Below are 23,660 nucleotides of genomic sequence, written 5' to 3'. Positions count from 1 at the left end.
CACCCAACCAGGCCTGAGGATAAGATTAAGCATGTCTGTTCTTGTCATCATGGTTATATCTGTTTAAGTATGTCATATAGCAAAAGTTATGCTAAATAAGTCAGCAAAATAAAAGATCAGAGGAACTTGAAATAATAGGCAGAGTCAACGTGAAACGACTGAAACAAGTAATTTAAACAAAAGAATGGGCTTAAGTTGGAAAAGATGATTTTTTAAAAACTCTATAGGCCAGGCGCGGTGGCTCACACCTGTAATCCCAGCACTTTGGGAGGCTGAGGTGGGTGGATCACCTGAGGTCAGGAGCTCAAGACCAGCCTGGCCAACATGGCAAAACCCTGTCTCTACTAAAAATACAAAAATTAGTCAGGTGTGGTGGTGCATGCCTGTAATCCCAGCTACTCGGGAGGCTGAGGCAGGAGAATCACCTGAACCCGGGAGGTGGAGGTTGTAGTGAGCTGAGATGGCGCCACTGCACTCTAGCCTGGGTGACACAGCGAGACTCCATCTCAAAAACAAACAAAAAAATTTATGTCATGGAATCAAATATATATGAGGTAAAGATAATAATAGTACAACAAAGGCCCATGAACCCAACCCCCAGCTACAACAGTCATCGACTTGTAGCCATTCTTATTTCATCACCACTCCCACCCACTGCCCCCACCACAGGACTATTCTGAAGTAAATCCATGTCATATCACCTCCAAAGTGATGATATTTATGAATTATGTATTTACTAGCCATCATTATTACATTTTTATAAGTTTACATCTAGGCAGAATTCCAGGCATTTTCCTTGCACTGTGAGTTTTCATAACACATATTACACATGATAGAAACAAGTAATTATGAAAACTTTGGAAACTTTCCTCTATAGCAGTGGTTCCCTATAGAGGAGATGTCTTCTCTAGGAAGAGACATTTGGCAATGTCTGGAAACATCTTTGGTTGTCACAGCTAGCTGGGTGCTACTGGTACCTAGTGTCTAGGAGCCACGGCTACTGCTAAATGAAGCCAGGACCGGGATTAGGTGAGTGAGGTACCCAGGGCCCAAAGCTAGCTGTCTCGCTCAACTCACCCTAGTCTCAGCACTGCTGCTAAACATCCTACGGTGCACAGGACAGCACCCCACCACAAAGTCTTATGTTATGTCAACCCAAATAGCAAAAAGAAAGGGAGACTCTCCAAAAGAAAATCATTTTATTGGGGAAGAGGCATTGCAACAGGAATACACGTGCCATAGTAACGAGGCATATTCAGGGAGGTAAAGGAAGATAAAGGTTTTTAAAGGAAAAATGAGAAGGATTACATAATTGTTTTGAGATAATTATTCTCAGCTACATGGATCAATAACAAGGGAGGCTGGATGGTCGGTTGCTGTGCAGATGTACATCCTTGCAGAAGTATTTTTCTGTGTAAGGTTGAGATGGCCTTTGTGCAAGGTTGTGGTTTTGTAGAGTTTTTTGTAATAGTTCTTATTATCAGGCATTCATGCATGAGAACCCTCCCTTCATGGACTTCGCCACTTTATTTGCCAGGGTTTTTAACATAAGTGGCTCCATTTTGATTCTTTCATAGTTAATTATGCCAAAATTGAGAAATTCTGCTCCATAGTATACCAAGGAAACTTTATTCAGCCTAAGCCACCTTTGGGTCCAGACTTCAAGTTAACTAACCAAACAAACTATCAGAACCATTTCTAACAACTTGAGCTAACAATATGAAGTCCAGAATCTCTGCTTAGTGAGCTCATAGCAATCCATTTAGCCGGGCCCCACTTTATATTTCTTTCACCCCGATCCCATACTCTGAGGACCCAATCCCACACATATTCTCCAGAATGATATAAATTGGTTGATATAAATTGGTATATGTGAGACGTTCTGCATCTGTGAACTGTTTTCAGTCTGGGAATTGGTTGATATAAATTGGTAAAACAATGTAATTCTTCAATGTGTGTTTTGTCTCTTCACAGGTTAACTTTGTACCTCATTCTGAGGGACCTGCTATAAGCTAAAACGCATAGGTCTAGGAGCAATGAAAGTAGTAGCGATGAGTCCTAAGGGGACCCGCAGCCCCTTGCAAAATGTCTACCTCTGGGGAAGACCATTAAGGGTTCTTCAGGCAAGGGGAGTCCGTCACAAACTCTTAATGGAATGACACAGGAAAAAGAAATAAAAATATTGAAGTATAATTGAATTTTGCATTTCAAGTATGATCAGTTCATTACAGATATGATTTTGTTAAATAAAAATAGATGAAATTGGCTGGGTGCAGTGGCTCATGCCTGTAATCCCAGCACTTTGGGAGGCCAAGGTGGGCAGATCACGAGGTCAGGAGATCAAGACCATCGTGATCTTCGTCATGGTGAAACCCCGTCTCTACTAAAAATACAAAAATTAGCTGGGCATGGCAGCGAGGGCCTGTAAGTCCAGCCACTTGGGAGGCTGAGGCAGGAGAATTGCTTGAATCTGGGAGGCAGAGGTTACACTGAGCAGAGATCATGCCACTGCACTCCAGCATGGAGACAGAGCTAGACTCTATCTAAAAACAAACAACAACAACAAAAATAAAGATGAAATTTGTCTCTTGTTGAAAGAGGTCGGATATAATTGGGTTTCATAGACTACATTACCTCTATTATTAAATTCATGTATTTGTGATAGCACTTGCAGGGGGTAGAAACTACCTCTGGCAATTTTGACTAAGATTAGTCTTGGATTTTATGTCACCTTGATTATAGGAGAATTGTGACTCACCTTTTCAAGGTGATGTATTTGTAATAGGATACCATTCTCGGTGGCACTGTGTGTGGATACTCACCGTGGATGAAAACCTGTGATGATAGATTTAAACTGTTTAATCTGTGAAAAGAATTTGGATCCTTGCATCCAGAATGAAGTTATGCTTACAGGAGTGTTCAAACGCAGCACAGCAAACAAGCTGTGAGCACCCATTTCATGTCAGGCGTTGTACCAAGGGCCGGGGTACAAACGTGAATGAGGCAGCCCAGGCTCGCTTCGGCAGCACATACACTGAAATTGAACCACACAGCTTAGCCCTGACCTAAGGAGCATGTGATCTAGCCACAAGCCTAGCTACATTGTTTGGATTCAAAACACAGGTGACTTCTGCTTTACCAATAATGACAGAATGTAAATTTGGAAAGAATCATGATAATTCTGGAAACAACATACCAGCACCTTTTTCAATAGAAAAAAAAATTACTTCAAACTATTGTACAATTAGGACATATTCATTATAAAAATATATAAATAATTAAAAAGGAAGAAAATAAAAATCACTGCCACTGCCTTCCAGAGTTTTCTCTGGGCACATGCATACACATATACAAACACATATTTTTCACAAAAAATAAGCCTGACATTTAATGTTTCCAGAGACCTAAACAACATCATGAACAATGTCTGAAATTTTTATTTTTTATTTTATTTATTTATATTTTTTGAGACAGTCCCGCTCTTGTCACCCAGGCTGGAGTGCATGGCGTGATCTCAGCTCACTGCAGCCTCCGCCTCCTGAGTTCAAGCGACTCTTTTGTCTCAGTCTCCTGAGTAGCTGGGATTACAGGTGCCCATCACGACACTCGGCTAATTTTTATATGTTTAATAGAAATAGGGGTTTCACCATGTTGGCCAGGCTGGTCTTGAACTCCTGACCTCAGGTGATCCGCCAGCCTCAGCCACCCAAAGTGCTGGGATTACAGGCATGAGCCACTGCGCCCAGCCAATCTCTGGAGTTTTTAAAGAACAGGGAAAGAATTCTGTGATTGCTATTTGAACAATTCTCTGATAATCCTGCTAATTTTATTTACGTAGCTATTTTGGGGTTAATTCGTAGTGAGCATTAAAGTTGTAAGTGTCCACTTTGATGCTGAATTTGATGTGTTCATCAGGGTATGTTTTGCCTGATGGTTTGACAGAGGGCAAGCCTGAAAACCAAAGGAAAAGGAAGAATAAAGTGATCTTAAAACAATCTTGAATAGATATTAAGAAGCAGCAGAGATAAAGAAGTCATTCACAAAAACTTGGTTAAACTAAAAAGTGGTCAAATCAGCCTGGTTTGTCTGATAGTGCTAAAGCTGGGGCAGTCTGGGACAAACTGGGATGACTGGCCATCCTAGACAGAGCCTGGGGTGTTGCAGAATACATGCTATATGCACCTTATTACTGCCTAAACCTGAAACGTTCTGGATTCTGAAACCCATGTGTCCAAGGGACCTGGATGTACATAGGTTATCTCTGGAGGGAGACAAAAGCCCCGGCCACAGCCTCTGGGGAAGGAAACTGGTGGCTGGAAAGCAGGGATAGGAGGGAGAGTTTTCACTGCATATCCTTTTGCCTCTTTTGACTGTAAACCATGTGAATGACCAGCTACTCAAAAAACAAATACAGGCCAGGCACAGTGTGGCCCACGCCTGTAATCCCAGCACTTTGGGAGGCTGAAGTAGGTGGATCACCTGAGTTCAGGAGTTCAAGACCAGCCTGGCCAACCTGGTGAAACCCCGTCCCTACTAAAAATACAAAAATTAGCTGGGCATGGTGGCGGGCTCCTGTAATCCCAGCTACTCGGGAGGCTGAGGCAGGAGAATCACTTGAACCTGGGAGGCGGAGGTTGCAGTGAGCCCAGATTGTGCCACTGCACTCCAGCCTGGATGACAGAGCGAGACTCCGTCACAACAACAACAACAACAACAACACAAAAACCAAAAAAACAAATGCAGAAAATATTGGGGAAAATAAGTGGTAAGCATTCATTTCCAGTATCATTGGTTTCCAGTATCACTTTAAGTTGCTCCCCTACCTTTTTGGGCAGGTATATAATATTACTATGAGCTGAATCGCCTCTCCCACCAAATATGTAACCCCAGTGTGACGGTATTTGGAGATGGGCCTTTGGGAGAAAATTGGGTTTAGACGAGGTCGGAGGATAGGGCCCTTATGATAGAATTAGTGTCTTTATAAGAAGAGGCCAGTGCAATGGCTCATGCTTGTAATCCCAGCAATTTGTGAGGCTGAGACAGGAGGATCACTTGAGGCCAGGAATTCGAGACCAGCCTGGATAACATGGCAAGACCCTGTCTCTGCAAAAAGTAAAAGAAAAAATTAGTTGGGTGTGATGGCACATGCCTGTAGTCCTAGTTACTCAGGAGGCTGAGGTGGGGGAATCACTTGAGCCCAGGATTCGAGGCTGCAGTGAGCTATGATAGTTCTGCTGCACTCCAGCTTGGGCAACAGTGAGACCCTACAGTAGCCTGAGCTGAGACAAACATTATTTCTGTACATATCACTTCACCTCCTAGGACAGCGAGGAATAGTGTTAGCCGACGCAGCTCTTTGGAGACATGCTACTTTAAGAGTTTCCAAAGTGGGATACGTTAGACTGGACAATGGTCCAGGCAGAGGAGGGGACCCTCCCCATAAAGTGAAGGGACAACGAGTCATAGGAAAATGACATTTGCAACAATGCTTACTAAGTGCCAGTCACCGTGCTAAGCACAGGGTATCTGAAAAGTTGGGAAAAAGGATAAACAGACTTTTAAATTGTGTGTCATTTAGCTTTTCAAATAGTATGTTCAATTGAAAAAATTTTTTTTTTGAGATGGAGTTTCGCTCTTGTCGCCCAGGCTGGAGTGCAATGGCGAGATCTCAGCTCACTGCAACCTCTGTCTCCAGGTTTCAGGCGATTCTCCTGCCTCAGCCTCCCAAGTTGCTGGGATTATAGGCATGCACCACCAAGCCCAGCTAATTTTTGCATTTTAGTAGAGATGGGGTTTCACCATGTTGGCCAGGCTGGTCTTGAACCCCTGACCTCAGGTGATCCACTCCCGCTCGGCCTCCTAAAGTGCTGGGATTATAGCTGTGAGCCATGGCACCCGGCCAATATGTTCAACTTTTTTAACCCCAGGACATCTTATCAGGTGAAATATCTCTAAATTTGAAGCAATTAATCCATTTGTTAATGTGAAAAAAAGCTTACTTCAGATTAAATAAATATATATATTTTTCCTGTATTTCCAGAATTTTTGGACACTTTTTAGTGTATTTATTATACTTTTTAAAGATTAAAATTGGACTCATTGCTTTATTTTATTTTATTTTATTTTGAGACGGGGTTTCGCTCTGTCACCCAGGTTGGAGTGCAGTGGCATGATCACTGCTCACTGCAGCCTCAGCCTCCAGGGCTCATGTGATTCTCCCTGCTCAGCCTCCCAAGTAGCTGGGACCACAGGTGTGGGCTGCCATACCTGGCTAATTGTTTGTATTTTGTATTTTTATCTTTTTGGTAGAGACAACATTTTGCTATGTTGCCTGGGGTGGTCTCCAACTCCTGGGCTCAAGCAATTGGCCTTCCTTGGCCTCCCAAAGTGCTGGGTTTACAGGTGTGAGCCACCGTGCCTGGCCTGGACTCATTGTCTTAAATAGGGGGTTGTCCAAGGGTTGAAGAAAAAGATACTGGCCATATTATTTGAAAAGCTGACTAATACACTGTTTAAAAACAAGTTTACCCAGTGTTTCCCAACTTTTCAAACTTCTTTTTTTTTTTTTTTTTTTTGGTTTTTCTCTCCCTGTTTTGTTTTGTAACCTAAGGAAGCAGAGGCTCTGAGACCACACACAGCAGCGTCGCCCGTCCCCAGAGGCACGACGGCAGGGACCGGCAGGAGAGGAGACCCCCGTTCTTGCGTGCGCAGTTGTCGCCCCGCCAAGGTGCTCTCCGCAGGGGTGAGGCAGAAGGGTGGGTGGAGGCGCCAGCCTGTCCTCAGCTGGAAGGGCGGGGCGTGGACAGGGAAGGTGGGCAGGTCACCAGCGCGACGCGGGGAGCCCGGCCACTGTTACACGGCGGTGCGCGTGGGTGTGCCGGGCTGGTTCAGCCGCAGGGTTTTACACAACCAGCAGGCAAAATCCACTTCTTCCACCTCGGACCGCTTGATGAAGGCGTGGTTTGTGAGCATCTTTAGGTCCGCCCGCTCCGTTGGGTTCTTGATGAGGCATTTATTGACAAACTCCTGGAAGTCGGGGGTGAACACACCGTTCGGCAGCTTGCGAGGCGGCTCGTTCACAATATAGTCCAGCAGTTCGAAGATGGCCATGGCGGGCCGGCTGTCCATCCCGTGACCGCTGATGGGGCGCCCGGGGGGCCTTGGCCGAGGCGAGATACTGTGAGGCTCTCCTTCTTCCCTGTCGACCACGGGCCGGCCAAAGATGGCCTCCAGCTCCTTGGTGTCGGGCGGGGGAATGGGGTACCTTCCGATGGCCACCTCCACCAGGGACAGGCCCATGCTCCAGATGACCGACTACACCGAGTAATGTGTGCCCTGCAACCGCTCCGGAGCCATGTAGGAGCGCGTGCCCGCGAAAGAGTTGGCCATGGAATCGATGAGCTGGCCGCTCACCCCGAAGTCACACAGCTTGATCTCCCCTCTAGAGTTCACGAGGATGTTGGAGGGCTTCACATCTTGGTGCACGATCTGGTGCTTCTCTCGGAGGTACGCCAAGCCCCGGAGAACCGTAATGCTGACTTTTCTCCAGGATCTCCTCGGGAATCCTCTTGGCATCTTTCAGCACCTGGTCCAGGGAGCCGCCATCCATGTGCTCTATGCAGATGCTGATCTCCCCGTCACTGCAGAAAGCCTCGTAGAAGCCCACGATGTACGGCGAGTTGCACTCGTGCAGGACCTGTTGCTCGCGGATGATCTGGTTCCTGATGGCCGGCTTGATCTCAAGGCCATGATGAGGCTCGAGGGTCTGGGCTGGACTTCGGTGACCACCCCGCCGTTGCCCGCGCCCAGCTCTGAGATCCTTTCGAAGTCATCGTCTTTGAGTTCGCCGACCTTGGCTTTCTGGGTGAGAAAGGCTTCCAGCCGCTTCTGCTGCTCGTCAAGTTCCAGCTCCTCCAGCTTCTTCTGCAGGTCCACCAGGTTTGCCTCGGAGGCGCCCTCGCTGGTTGGGGACGGGCCCTCGGCGATGGTAGGGTTGATGGTGAGCGCCGGCAGCACCGGCAGCACCGGCTTCCTCCGGGCCAGCATCCGGGCTCCGCGGGCCGGCGGCGGCGGCGCCTCTAGCCGGGGCCCGTAGGGGGCGGGCCGGGAGCGGTCGGCGCCTACGCGAGCCCGGGGCTGCCACCGCGGCCCAGGCCGGCGTCGGGGCGGCCGAGGGCGGGTGGCGCTGCGGGCCTGGGCCGGGGGTAGCCGAGGGGCGCTGGGGCTGAGGCGAGCGAGCCGCCGCCGCTGCCGAGGCCCGAGGGAGGCTGACGCTGCAGCCGGAGTCCAAGAACTTTTCAAACTTCTTATATTTTAAATGTGTTAATTTATTTAATCCTTAAAACGATGACATGAGGTAGGTACTATTATTATCCGCACTTCACAAATGAGGAAACTGAGGCAAACAGAGGTCACCTAGCTTGCCCAAGGTTAAACAGACAGCCACATCCAGGAAGCTATAGAGTCTGGCTTTAAACCCAGATAGACCAGCTCTAGGTCTGTGATCATAACCACTAAACTTTACTGCTTCTTACAGCACGAGTGTATCTGAAGAAGTCGTGACTTGGAACTGGCCAAGTCTAGGAAGGATCCAGAGTTTAATTCTGAAGAAGGGAAAGGAGGCTGATATTAAACATGCAATATTTCCAGGCTGTGCTCAACTCTTCATGTAGCTCATTTATGATTACAGAATACATTGCTAAAGAAAAATGGTAAAGAAATGATACTCGTATTTTGAGCAAATCCCCCTCCTCAGACTCCATTTCTAATTACTGCCATTTTCTGAAAGAGTTGTAAGCAATAAATTCTAACTCCACTAGAAGAGAAGGAAATGTACTGCCCAGGAAGAGTCCTGCAAAACAGAAAAACTTCAAGACAAGCTTAAGCAGTTGTTGCAGATTTATTGTACATTACATTATTTGGATGGACAGGTGAATTTTCTTTGTCCCATAATGTCTTAAAATTTTTGAATTTGAGCTGGGCACGGTGGCTCATGCCTATAATCCCAGCATTTTGGGAGGCCAAGATGGGAGAATCACTTGAGCCCAGGAGTTCAAGACCAGCCTGAACAACATGGAAAGACCTCTGTCTCCACAAAAATTTGTTTAAAAAAATTAGCTGGGCGTGGTGGTGAGCACCTGTAGTCCCAGCTACTCGGGAGGCTGGGGTGGGAAGATCATTTGAGTCCAGGAGTTTGAAGCTGCAGTGAGCTGTGATCATGCCACTGTACTCCAGCCTGGGCAAGAGAGCTAGACCTTGTCTCAAAAAAAAAAAAAAAAAAAAAAAAATTGAATTTGAATGCTTTTAACTTGAGCTTACTCTCTCCAATTAGCCATCATCTTTACCACTCCTAGTTACAAAAACTATATTACTTCCCTGGGCCTAGTAGGCATGCATAGAGGGAGATACAGATCATTTGTGCAACTAGAGTGATACAGCCAATGAGTAGTCAGTAAAGAACGGAAATTAGGGGCATGTCATTATCGGGGACAGGTCTGTTAGAATCCCATAAAAAATTCCAGTTGTATTCAGCCTCCACTGACAATGACGTGGTTCCAGATCACAGTGGATGGAGGAGACTCACCATGCAGAACTGAGTGACATAGCAAGGAGTAGCATCGTGGCAAAGGTAAGAGGTGAGGCTGTGCCAACCAGAACAGGCTGTATTGAGGAGGAGCAAGAAATAAGGTTGGAGGTGATCGCAAAGGGTTTCAAAGGGCAGGCAGAAGAGTTCAGATTGTGTGAGGTGGGAAACAAATAAGGTTTGTTATTTGGGGCCCTGGGGTGCCTTGGAGATGTCCTGTCTCTGGAATATCTGGAATTGCAACAGGAGTAAGAAGTTAGAAGAGCGGCTGTAGATGTGAAGAGGAGAAAAGAATCCAGGAGAATCGAAGTGAGGAGGTTGGCTTTTGTCTGTAGAATCAGGTCTGGTCAGAGAGGAAACTGGGCAACGCAATCATGATCTCAGGGGAAGCATCATGATTTGATGGAGTTGAGACTGGGGCCATGGACTGCAAACAAGGGGTTTGGGGATATTTCCTATCAGGAGCAGCCTCACATCCATATAGGTGTAGGCCACTGTGCACTTTTTATGTGAGAGGTTCCATAACGTTTCTCTTCCCTTACTTCTCACCCTCTCCAGCTTGTCTGAAATTCCCACTATTCTCTAATCCAATTCCCATTATGGTTAGGTTAAGGTGTGGAATCACTTTTTACAATTCAAATATAGGCCGGGTGCAGTGAGTGGCTCATGCCTGTAATCTCAGCACTTTAGGAGGCTGAGGCAGGTGGATCACTTGAGGCCAGGAGTTCGAGACCAGCCTGGGCAACATGGCAAAACCCTGTCTCTACTGAAAATACAAAAACTAGCCAGGCGTGGTGGCTCACACCTGTAGTCCCAGCTACTCCGAAGGCTGAAGCACAAGAATCGCTTGAACCTGGGAGGCGGAGGTTGCAGTGAGCCAAGATCGCACTACTGCACTCCAGCCTGGGTAACTGAGACACTGTCTCAAAAAAATAATAATAATAAAATAAAAATAAAATAAAATATTACAAAGAAAATGCAGAAAATGCAAATATTTCTGGGAGGGATACCCAGACCAATATCTGCACTTCAAACCTTAGAAGTTAAACATTTATCAAGACGTGATTCTGTACACCCTCCATTCAAGCTACCAGAAATATGAGACAGAATCTCATGTGTGTGAGACTTGATCACTCTGATTCTGAAGGGAAACTATTTCAAATGCTTAAATGGGTAGCACTGAATGTTTGTCTGTTATTTTTCCAAGCCCAGCACCTATTCCCCGTTCTGGTACCAGCATGCTAGATTTCCTTTGGGAAGCCACCCCACCTCCTGTCTCAGGCTCAATGAGCATGGGAGAGATCTACCCTTCCACCTGGCAGGTGGAGCACTGGACTCTGTTCTGGCCAATCAGAGCCCAGGGATGGTTATGTGCTCTAACTTGGTCCAGTCAGAATGAAGCCTCTAATTTAGTTGGGGAGGAGGACCATTACTGAAAGAGATTCCCTCTCTCTTTTGCTGGGACCCCCTGGGATTACAGATGACCTGCAGCCACTGGGGGCTACCCCAGGGCTCCTGAGAGCGAAGGTAACACTGAGGAAAGGTAGAGCTGAGATGGGGTTAAACCAAGTTCCAGTGACATAGTTTGAGCCACAAGATCAGTGGTTCCTGAAACAAGCCCTAACCTTAGACTTTTCAGTTATGTGATCAGTGAAATTGTGTGGTTGTTGTTTGTTGGTTTGGTGTTTTGTTTCATTTTGTCTAAGTCAGATAAAAATGGATTTTCAGTTATTTTGAAACTGAAAATCTGCTGACTGGCACGCCATCCCACTGGCTTGTGTGCTGTGCACATTAACAAGACTTACCTTTTCTTAGGATTCATCCTATATGCAAGATCACCAGGATATAGCCAGATTCAGGACGCCTGTTTTTATAGCTTAGCTACAGACTTTTTCTTCACCTCTAGCAATTGCCTATGCCCTTTCAGCGGCCTCAGCAGGGAGAAGCACAGCAGGACTCCTTGAAAGGCAGATCCAGAAGGCTGGTTATGTGGACAGCTCACCACAGTTAACTGGGGTAACCACAGTTGGCCTGGGCAGTCCAGAAGCAGATGACCCACCCCCGTACTGTGGGCAGCTCTTCCTGCAGTGCTTAACTCCAGAAAAAAACCCTCCACCAGTTCCTTACTAAGGTGGTAAACAACCCTAAGAAATCTGGCTCTCCAAGCTTGGGACAGCCAAGAAATGAGTCAGCCTTCTGGAGAAACCCCCCTTGCCACAGCCTGTGCTTCCCCATTTCTGCCAGGGCCCCAGCCCCAGCCCCCATGTCAGTAAAGCCTATGCATTTCTTTCAAGAGCATGATAAAACCTCATATCTGAAAAGCACTGAAGTGCTGTACCTCTTTCAAAGTACTTGTGCATTCATTATCTCATTAGGATACCAGATTTTGCTATTTTTTTCTTCAGATTCTTTTTTTTTTTTAACTCAAATCCAGCAGAGTTTTTTCATGTGGTTCTCAATGAGACTTGAGAAGAGAAAATCAGAATTCAATCCAAAAGCACAGCTTTTCTAGAGACATAAATATAATCCCTCTCTCTCATGCCAAAAATAAGGGGGCAGAGGTTAGATTCTAGAGGAAAGAACATTGAGTGTGAATTGAAACCTTTCCAGTTACAGATCTGCCACTAAGTAGCTGTGTGACTTGGACAAGCCCCTTAATCTCTCTGCACTTCAGTTTCTTCCTTTGTAAAATGGCAGCATTGAGTCTTCTTGGGAACATTGGCCTTGATATTTTCTAAGCATCTTTGAAGCTCTGAGGTTTTATGGCTCGGTGAATTGTAGACTCTGAAGAGACTGATTTATAAGCAAGTTGGCACGTTTTTTAAGTCCAGTCATTCCTTTGGTGTGTGCAAGGGAGAGCCCCTGCTCAGGGTGTCAGGAGCCATAGCACATTGGGATGTAGACTGAGCATGGCCCACTTCCCAGAGACCCCAAGGCCCACCTTAGGCCCACCTCTGATGGTGGTGGTTGGTTGGTGGTGGTTAGTTGGTTAAATGAAGGGTGAGATCCTGACCACTCACTAAATGCTGAACTCTTGATAGATTAGGAGGAAGCTCTGCTATCTGTGGGATGAGGCACAGCAGATGATGTAGTTTGGCTGTGTTCCCACCCAAATCTCATCTTGAATTCCCACATGTTGTGGGAGGGAGGGACCTGGTGGGAGATAATTGAATCATGAGGGCAGGTCTTTGCCATGCTGTTCTCGTGATAGTGAATAAGTCTCATGAGATCTGATGGCTTTAAAAACAGGAGTTTCCCTGCACAAGCCCTCTCTGTGCCTGCTGCCATCCACATAAGATGTGATTTGCTCCTCCTTGCCTTCCACCATGATTGTGAGGTTTTCCGAGCCATGTGGAACTGTAAGTCCATTAAACCTCTTTCTTTTGTAAATTAGCCAGTCTTGGGTATGTCTTTATCAGCAGTGTGAAAACAGACTAATACAGCAGATGTCAGATTGGTTCTTGGAATGGAAGGTAAGTGAACTCTAGTGTTTACTGAAGACAGGGCCTATGTAGGGATTGGCAGGGTAGGGTGGTAGGCCCTACTTAGCAGTACAGAGACTGGCCCAAGGCACTTTTCTTGCTGAATTCAACCTTCTTTTGCAACCCTTTCTTCTGGCAAGTGCTTTCTGCCCAGTAGGGAGGTGAAAGGGTCCCTCACCTTCATGAATCCCTTCTGTGTGACCATACCCTCCAATAAATCCTGGCTCTTCTTTCCATTTCCAATGATGACTTTGAGAAATTAGGATGTCAGTGGTTCATCTTGTCTCATGCAAGCCTGAATTATGTATTCTTTAAGAACAGTGACTATGATCCATCAGACTGTCTTCCACCTGTCACTCAGCATGGCTTTGGCTCTGAACTCTCCACCAACATTTTTCCTTCCCTGCAACACACACATTCAAAATTAAAATAACCCATTACCACCACCACTAACAACCCCCCCAACCATCCCATTATAGATCATATCCTCCCAGGAAGTTTTTCTTTGTTCCTAAATTAATTCATACTAATGTGCTGATGGCCACTCAGGCTTGTTACTTGTCTACCTGCCCTACCACGACTCTAAATATGTATTTCCATTTTAACAGGAGATGTTGGATCCAATTTGTCAAAAACTATCTCATTAAAGGAACAAACTTGTTTCAGCATCAGACTTATGGTGTGATATTTTTGTCTTAATCCGTCAAAGTACTGAGAGAAGGTTGGGTACTAGTGAAGTCAGAGCTATTGGGGGGAACCCCGGCTAATCAGGCCTTCCTCTGAGCCAGCAGTGCCATCCTATTTATACCTACAGTTTTAGCATTCAGAACAAAGTTTTACTACACAAAGAAATTTATAGATTTAATGCAATTCCTATCAAAACACCAATGACATTCTTCATAGAAATAGAAAAAAATCTTAAAATGTATGTGGAACCACAAAAGACCCTAAATAATCAAAGCAATGTTGAGCAAAAAGAAAGCTGGAGGCATCACACTATCAGACTTTAAAATATCCTACAAAGCTATAGTAAGCAAAACAGCATGGCACTGGCATAAAAACAGATACATAGAACACTGGACAAATAGACAACCCAGAAATTAATCCATGTATCTATAACCAACTGATTTTTGACAAAGGTGCCAAGAACCCTTATTGATAGTCTCTTCAATAAATCGTTGAGGGAAAACTGGATATTCATATGCAAAAGCATGAAACTAGATTCCTGACTCTCATCCTATACAAAAATCAACTCAAAGTGGATCAAAGACCTAAATGTAAGACCCAACCCTATAAAACTACTAGAAGAAAACATGGGGAAATGCTTCAGGACATGGGTCTGGGAAAAGATTTTATAAGACTTCAAAAGCATAGGCAACAAAAGTAACAATAAACAAATGGGATTATATCAAACTAAAAAGCTTCTACACAGCAAAGGAAGTAATCAATAGAGTGAAAAGACAATCAACAGAATGACAGAAAATATTTGTAAACTATTCATCCAACAAGAGATTATTATCTAGAACATACAAGGAATTCAAACACTTCAACAGCAAAAAAGCAAATAATTCAATTTAAAAAATGGGCAAATGGGCCAGGCATGGTGGCTCACACCTGTAATCCCAGCACTTTAGGAGGCCAAGGCAGGCAGATCATTTGAGGTCAGGAGGGTGGATCACTTGAGGTCAGGAGTTGGGGACAAGCCTGGCCAACATGGTGAAACCCCCTCTCTACTAAAAATATAAAAAACTAGCCGGGTGTGGTGGCACGTGGGTGTAATCTCAGCTACTCATGAGGCTGAGGCAGGAGAATCACTTCAACCCGGGAGGCAGAGGTTGTAGTGAGCCGTGGTCGTGCCACTGTACTCCAGCCTGGGTGACAGAGCAAGACCATCTCAAAAAAAAAACATAAATAAATAAAATAAATAAATAAAAGGGCAAATGATCTGAACAGATATTTCTCAAAAGAAGACATACAAATGGATGGTCAACAAATATATAAGATAATGCTCAATATTACTAATCATCAGGGAAACACAAATCAAAACCACCACGAAGTATCATCTCACTCCAGTTAGGATGCTATTATCAGAAACACAAAAAAATAACAAATGTTGGTGAGGATGTGGAAAAATGGAACTCTTATCCACTGTTGGTGGGAATGTAAACTAGTACAGCCACTATGGAGAAGACTTGGAGGTTCCTCAAAAAACTACAAATAGAACTACCATATGATACAGCAATCCCACTACTGGGCATTTATTCAAAGGGAAAGAAATCAGTATATCAAAGAGACATCTGTGCCCCTATGTTTATTGCATCGCTATTCACAATAGCCAAAATATGGACTCAACCTAGGTGTTCAATAACAGATGAATGGGTAAAGAGAATGTGGTATACACACACAACAGAACACTATTCGGCTATTGAAAAAAGAATGAAATCCAGTTATCTGAAGTAATGTGGATAGAATTGTAGCACATTATGTTAAGTGAATTAAGCCAGGAACAGAAAGTTAAATACTGCATGTTCTCACTCCTATGTGGAAGCTAAGAAAAGTTGATTTCATAAAAGTAAAAAGTAAAACAGAGGCTACTAGAGGCTGGAAGGGCAGAGGGAAGCGGGAGTTAGAGAGATGTTTATTAAATGATACAAAATTACAGCTAGGTAGAAGGAATAAGTTCTAGTGTTCTATACCAGTGGTCCCCAACCTTTTTGGCACCAGGGACCAGTTTCATGGAAGACAATTTTTCCACAGACTGGGGAGTGGGGGATGGTTTCAGGATGATTCAAGCACATTACGTTTATTGTGCACTTTATTGCTATTATTATTACATCGTAATATTAATATGTAATGAAATAATCGTACAACTCACCATAATGTGGAATCAGTGGGAGCCCTAAGTTTGTTTTCCTGCAACTAGACGGTCCCATCTGGGGGTGATGGGAGACAGTGACAGATCCTCAGGCATTAGATTCTCATAAGGAGCCTGGCATGCGCAGTTCACAATAGGGTTCATGCTCCTGTGAGAATCTAATGCTGCCATTGATCTGACAGGAGGCGGAGCTCAGGCAGTAATGTGAGCAATGGGGAGCAGCTGTAAATACAGATAAAGCTTCGCTCGGTAGCCTGTTGCTTACCTCCTGCTGTGTGGCCCGGTTCCTAACAGGCCATAGACTGTTAGGCGACCATGGCTCAGGGATTGGGGACCCCTGTTCTATACCACTGTAGGATGACTGGATGTAACAATAATATATTATATAGCTTCAAATAGCTAAAACGGGCCAGGCACAGTGGCTCATGCCTGTAATCCCAGGGCTTTGGGAGGCCGAGGTGGGCGGATCACTTGAGGTCAGGAGTTCGAGACCAGCCTGGCCAACATGACAAAACCCCATCTCTACTGAAAATACAAAAGTTAGCTGGGTGGGGTGGCATGCACCTGTAATCCCAGCTACTAGGGAGGCTGAGGCAGGAGGATCACTTGAACCCAGGGGCAGATGTTGCTGTCAGCTGAGAGTGTGCCTGGGCAACAGAGCAAGACTCTGTCTCAAAAAAAAAGTAGCTAAAAAATAGATATAGAATGTTCTCAACACAAAGAAATGACAAATGAAAGAGCGGGACATCTGGTTTCTGAGTGGGAACCTTCACAGTGCCAGTGACAAAAGAGAGAATTAAATATGGGTGATGTTGAGAAAAGCAAGAATATTTGTGTTCAGAAGTGTGCCCAGTGCCACACCACGGAAAAGGGAGGCAAGCACAAGACTGAGCCTAACCTCCATGGTCTCTTTGGGTGGAAGACAGGTGCCATTGGATTCTGCTACACAGACACCAGTAAGAACAAAGACATCACCTGGGGAGAGGACACACTGATAGAGTATTTGGAGAATCCAAAGAATTACATACCTGGAACAAAAATGATCTTTGGCGGCATTAAGAAGAAGGGAGAAAGGGCGGACTTGAGATCTTATCTCAAAAAAGCTGCTCATGAGTAATAATTGGCCACTGCATTATTTATTACAAAAGAGAAATGTCTCATGAATTTTTTATATGTATCGTAATTTAATAGATTTCATACACCAGAATTCAAAAAAAAAAGAGAAATGGTAAATGACATGATGGATATGCTAATTACCCTTATCTAATCACTGTATATTATATGTATCAAAACATCTCTATGTACCCCATGAATATATACAATTATTATATGTCAATTTAAAAAAAAGAACAAAATGTCACATTGCATTTGCCAGTCCCCCAGCTTTCATAATGTTATTTTGCTGTTTTGTTTCTGGGATCTTCTTTCTTTTGCCTTAAATCCTTACCCGGCCTCAGATGCTCCTAGCTCTGTACAGGCCTGAAACTGGAATGTGGAATCTTGACACCCTCTGAAAACTCCTCTGGATTTACCTGCCCTGTGCCCCTCCACACGCCATTCCTATTCCCCTTAGAGAGGCTCCTGCTCCTCACCCTCAAGCCCCAGGACATCATAGCCCAAGCTTAAAACAGGACCAGAGAAAGGGACCAGAATCCATTAAGTAAAACCAAATTCAGGTTAATAGCAGGAAACCAGCTGAATCTTAGGAGCTTCTGGATGTATATTACAAGGGGACAACTTTCTATTCCAGGAGTTTGCCAGCTCTGAATTTGGTCCCAGGCCAGTACTCTTTGTCACTCACCTATTTTATTTTTAAATTATTATTATTATTTTTTTATTATACTTTAAGTTCTGGATACATGTACAGAATGTGCAGGTTTGTTACATAGGTGTCCATGTGCCATGGTGGTTTGCTGCACCCATCAACCCATCATCTAGGTTTTAAGCCCCGCATGCATTAGGTATTTGTCCTAATGCTATCCCTCCCCCTGTCCCCCAGCCACTGGGAGGCCCTGGTGTGTGATGTTCCCCTCCCCGTGTCCATGTGTTCTCATTGCCATCCTATTCTCTTACACAAGGTTGAGAATGTCTGTGAACAGGAACATTCCTCAATTCTCCCATCTTGGAAGTCAGCTTGATTCTTTGAATGTAAGGGTTAGAAGGGTCAGACTGGCCGGGTGCGGTGGCTCAGACCTGTAATCACAGCACTTTGGGAGGCTGAGGCAAGTGAATCACCTGAGGTCGGGAGTTCAGGGCCAGCCTGACCAACATGGAGAAACCCTCTTTCTACTAAAAATACAAAATTAGCCAAGCGTGGTGGCACATTCCAGTAATCCCAGCTACTTGGGAGGCTGAGGCAGGAGAATCTCTTGAACCCTGGAGGCAGAGATTGTGGTGAGCTGAGATTGCGCCATTGCACTCCAGCCTGGGTTAACAAGAGTGAAATTCTGTCTCAGAAAAAAAAAAAAAAAAGAGAAGGGTGAGACCCAGCCCTGGGACATCCTCAAATGTTCAGATGCTCTGGGTTTTGATGGCCTGTACTGGCATTAACACACAACCATAGGCAAACTATGAAACAATTTGCACTGGTGTATAAGATATGGTGGCTGAGCTGAAGTAATAACCTGAATTAACAAATAATATAAGGCAATATCTTTTAAGCTTGAAATTCTAAAACAATGGAGAGTCCCAAGGGAAAACAATACCACTCTTAACTATCTTATTCCTACTCCAACAGCCTGGGGCTGAGTCTTGGTGCTGGAGAGAAAGGAAAGAGCTGGCTTTCTTCCAGTCCCTCATTCATCTTGCCTGGCTCTGCCTGGTCCACACTTAAACTTCTTTGTTAGAAATATGGTCACTTTAGTCATCTTCTACCCAGTCATCAACTCACCCTTTCTGCTCCCTGATATGGATTTGGTAAAAGCCATGGCAAGTGCTCAGGAGAGGGAATCACCAGAAACCTTTGTTAGTCCAGAGTTTAGAGATTAAGGGTAAACCTCATAGGGATTGGGAGTCTTATGGGGACTATATAAGAGATTACTAAGGAAGGGAGAAGGAGGCATATGAGGGCTGATGCTGAGGGAATCTGCTAACAGCAATCCAAGGTCATCCCTGCAGGTAGGTCTGTGGCTGAGTAGATTCCTGTAGAATAGATTCAGGTGGACTATGTTCAGCAACACGGGAGCAGTCAAGCAGGCTTTGTTCCTAACTTCACTTCTTTTATCAAGGAGCTTTATCATCATCTCTAGGCTTCTAAAACCTCACTGCTGTTTCCCAGCTTATTACTCCAGAAACAGACTTGGGCCAGAGTGGATGACAGAAAATGTTATTTGCTCAGCTTGCTGATTCCTATACTTGCCAGCAGCAATCACGACCGCCAGCACCAAAAGGACAGAGGGAGTCTGGGTCAGCCCTGCTTTATGCAAAACGAGGTATGGAAATCCAGATGTTTTCCCCAAAATGATACATTTGGGAGGAGCGTATGTATTTATTTGCTTATTTCATTTAAATTTTGCTTTCCAAAAACATCTCTGAAGGGTTTCTTTAGCTTTTACATGGTTCTATTTTTTTAAATTATCTTTGGTATAAAATTATATCATCACTTTACCAAAAAATTTGGGAAAAAATTGAAAAAGAAAACAATCACACATAACTTCATTGTCTTAATACATCTGTCACTTGCTAGTGTTTGGAATATTTCTTTCCTATATTTTCTCCTATACACATTTTTTCTTATAAACATTAAAGATTCACTTTGTTTTTAAAAAAATTTTAAGTAGTTCATGCACATAATAAAAAGTATAAAAAGTGACAGTCCCTCTCCTCCACCCTTATCCCCAGTGACCACTTTAAGTCTTGTACATCTTTCCAGAAAATAACTTCTTTTCTTTCTTTCTTTTTTTTTTTTTTTCTGAGATGAGGCCTCGCTCTATTGCCAGCCTGGAGTGAAGTTGTGTGATCTCGGCTCACTGCAGCCTCCACCTCCTGGGTTCAAACTATTCTCCTGCCTCAGCTGCCCTAGTAGCTAGGATCACAGGCATCTGCCACCACGCCTAGCTAATTTTTGTATTTTTAGTAGAGATAGGGTTTTGCCATGTTGGCCAGGCTGGTCCTGAACTCCTAACCTCAGGTGATCTGCCTGCCTCAGCCTCCCAAAGTGTTGGGATTACAGGTGTGAGCCACCGTGCCCGGCCAAATAGCTTTGCATATAAGGTGTATTGCTGGGGATGGGGGTTGGCATGTACTGTGAGGGGCAGGGGGCAGGCAGCAGATCTGCTTCTGCTAGGAACGTGGACACATGAACCACATGAGCAACCTTTCCATGGTGTCAGAATTGCGAGATGTAAACTTGGAGCTACCAGGGATGGTGTTTCTGGCCATGTAACTAAAATAAGTGAGGGGAGAGCTGGAGATAGCAACCTGGTGCTATGAGAGATTATGAATCTAGCTCTTTTCTGAAGTCTATGTCCTTGGCCTTCCGTGAATTAATGTTGTTCAAACTTCCTCAGAATTTATGAGCAATATTTTTTTTTTCTGTTAAAATTTGTTTTGCCGGGTGCAGGGTCTCACATCTGTAATCCTAGCACTTTGGGAGGCTGCGACCGGCAGATCACTCAAACCCAGGAGTTCAAGACCAGCCTGGGCAACATGGCGAGACCCTGTCTCTACAAAAAAATACAAAAAATTAGCCGGGACTGGTGGTGTGTCTGTAGTCCCACCTACTGGGGAGGCTGAGGTGGGAGGATCACCTGAGCCTGGGAGGTCAAGGCTGCAACGAGCCATGATCCTACCACTGTACTCTGGGCTGGGTGACAGAGAAAGACCCTGTCTCAAAAAAAGCATTTTTTTTTTGGTTTCAATTAGATATATATCATGTTCTAACAAATTAGTACATTCATCATAAGCATTTTCTTTCTCTGTACAATCTTCATATCCACAATTTTTAAGGATAAAGAAGAGCAACAAACAACAAAGTATTAGATGAACTGGATGTCATCAAACTAAAAACTTGTGTGCTTCAAAGGCACTGTCAAGAAAGTGAAATAACCCACAGGATGAGAGAAATGTGCAAATCGTATATCTGATAAGGGACTTATATCTGGAATATATTGAGTATTTTAACAACTAAGTAATAAAAAGACAAACAGGCTAATTTAAAAATGGGGAAAGGATTTGAATAGACATTTCTCCAAAAAAGATGTCCAATGAGCACATGAAAAGATGCTCAACATCATTAGCCACCAGGAAATGCAAATCAAAGCCAAAATGAACTAGTACTTCACTGCCACCAGGATGGCTATATTAAAAAGGCAAGTAACAAGTGTTGGTGAGAATGTAGAGAAACTGGAACCTTCATATACTGCTGGTGAGAATGTAAAATTGTGCAGCTGCTTTGGCAAACAGTCTAGTATTTCCTCAAAAGCTTAATCATAGAGTTACCATACAACCCAGCAGTTCCACTCCTGTGTATATCTCCAAGAAAAATGAAAACATATCCATATAAACACTTGCACATGAATGTCCATAGCATCATTATTCGTAATAGTCAAAAAAGGGTGGAAACAACTCAAATGTTCATCAACTGATGAATAGATAAGATATGGTATGTATATATCATGAAATACTATTCAGCAATAAAAAGAAAGGAATAGCTGGGTGTGGTGGCTCACACTCGTAATCCCAGCACTTTTCGAGGTTGAGGTGGGAGGATCCCTTGAAGCCAGGTATTCTAGACCAGCCTGGGCAACAAAGCAAGACCCTGTCTTTACAAAAAATAAAAATTAGCCTGGCATAGTGATGTGTGCCTGTAGTCCCAGCTACTCAGGAGGCTGAAGCAGGAGGATCACTTGAGCCCAGGAGTTTGAGGCTATGGTGAGCTATGATCACATTGTGCTCCAGCCTGGGCCACAAAGCAAGACCCTCATCCCCCCAAAAATAAATAAAATAGGCTGGGCATGGTGGCTCACGCCTATAATCCCAGCACTTTGGGAGGCTGAGGCGGGCAGATCACCTGAGGTCAGGAGTTCGAGACCAGCCTGGCCAACATGGTGAAACCCCGTTTCTACTAAAATACAAACATTAGCCTGGTATGGTGGTGCACACCTGCAATCCCAGCTACTTGGGAGCCTGAGGCAGGAGAATTGCTTGAACCCGGGAGGTGGAAGTTGCAGTGAGTCGAGATCACACCACTGTACTCCAGCCTGGATGACAGAGCTCTGTCTCAAAATAAATAAATAAACAAATAAATAAATAAAATAAAATTAAAATAAATAAATAAAGGAATTACCAAAACATGCTACAAGTTGGATGAGCCTTGAATACATTACGCTAAGTGAAAGAAGCCAGTCACAAAGAAGCACATAGTGTGTGATTCCATTTGTATAAAATGAAATGTAGAATAGGCAAATCCACATAAAAACAGAAAGTAGATTTTCCTAGGGGTGGGAGCTTGGGGTAAGATGGGGAATAATTACTAATGTATATGATGAAAATGTTCTAGAATTATGGTAATTGTGAAATTCCATGTATTTATTAAAGTCATTGCCTTTATACTTTAAATGAGTTAATTGTTGGTATATGAATTGTATCTCAATAAAACTGTTATAAAAAAGAATAGTATATTGGGTGGATGTATCACTGAGATTAGTTACGTAGATGTCAGGTACAAGCTTTTCCTCTGTTGTTCATACTGCTTTGTGTTTCATATCATTTAACAGATATTTACTCAGTATCTGGGGTACAGGAGATATAAAAAAAGCATGAGAACATCTCATGGCCCAGCCAGGGAGGCGACACCCATGCACAGAAGGTAGCTAACTGGGCAAAGCACACATAACAAATGCTACTGGGTTCAGAGGCACGCTTGCCATCATGGGCTGTGCACCCAAAAGGAGGCTTCCCCGATGAGTGAAGAGTATTAAAGAATAAATAAGCAGGGCATAGTGGCTTATACCTGTAATCCCAGCACTTCAGGAGGCTGAGGTGAGAGGATTGCTTGAACCCAGGAGTTCAAGACCAGCCTAGGCAACTTGGTGAGACCATGTCTCTACAAAAACAATTAAAAAAAAATTAGCCAGGCATGGTGGTGCACACCTGTGCCCCCAGCTACTCAGGAGGCTGAGATGGGAGGATCATTTGAGCCTGGGAAACAGAGGCTGTAGCGAGCGGTGATGGTGCTACTGCAGTCCAGCTTGGGTGGCAGAGGGAGACCCTGTCTCAAAGACAATTAAAAAAAAATTTTTTTTTAAGTTGTAAAACAGAACACAATTATATAAAATCTGAAAATTGTTCTAAGGGCATAGAGCAAATGGAGAAATATTATTGAAGTTCTTACTAAATCTTAGTAATAACAATCTGTCTATGGCATTTAAGGCATGACCTATTCTTTTGCTCCTCCTCCCCCCTCCCTGTTATGGAAACTCTACCTGAGAGCTCTATTCTTGGTAAGAAGGTTTTTACCCAGGTAGGGGCAGGCCACCAGGGTTTCTAGTCCCCTCCCTAGTCCTCTGCTGTAGAAGCTGTATTCCAGGCAGGATCTGGTCCCTCCCCTCACCCAACACCAACTGTAGGACAGAAATTCTGTTCCAGGCATGGCAGGCTGAGAATACTGGGAGCAGATCACTTCACCTTTCTCCTCCCAGCCAGTTTGTAGAGTGGAGGAGGTTCTACACCAGGAGGGGCAAGCAGAGAGGATCAGTGGCTTTTCCTGCCTCCCCCACTG

At 44.3% G+C, this 23,660-nt stretch overlaps 1 protein-coding gene and 1 pseudogene across 1 annotated transcript; one reads left to right on the top strand and one right to left on the bottom strand.

The window, feature by feature from the left end:
• Window positions 1-6,719: 6,719 nt before the first annotated feature.
• Window positions 6,720-8,191, bottom strand: LOC129041720 (dual specificity mitogen-activated protein kinase kinase 2-like; annotated as a pseudogene).
• Window positions 8,192-16,742: 8,551 nt separating this feature from the next.
• On the top strand, window positions 16,743-17,057 carry LOC129041719 (cytochrome c-like). Its single transcript, XM_054497237.1, has one exon. The coding sequence runs from the start codon at window positions 16,743-16,745 to the stop codon at window positions 17,055-17,057; it is 315 nt and encodes a 104-aa protein (XP_054353212.1).
• The last annotated feature ends 6,603 nt before the right edge of the window (window positions 17,058-23,660 follow it).

The sequence above is a fragment of the Pongo pygmaeus genome, chromosome 6 (genome assembly GCF_028885625.2).
Source record: "Pongo pygmaeus isolate AG05252 chromosome 6, NHGRI_mPonPyg2-v2.0_pri, whole genome shotgun sequence".
Taxonomy (NCBI): Eukaryota; Metazoa; Chordata; class Mammalia; order Primates; family Hominidae; genus Pongo; species Pongo pygmaeus.
Note: the sequence above shows the minus strand (reverse complement) of the source record. Positions and strands in the feature narration are given on the sequence as shown.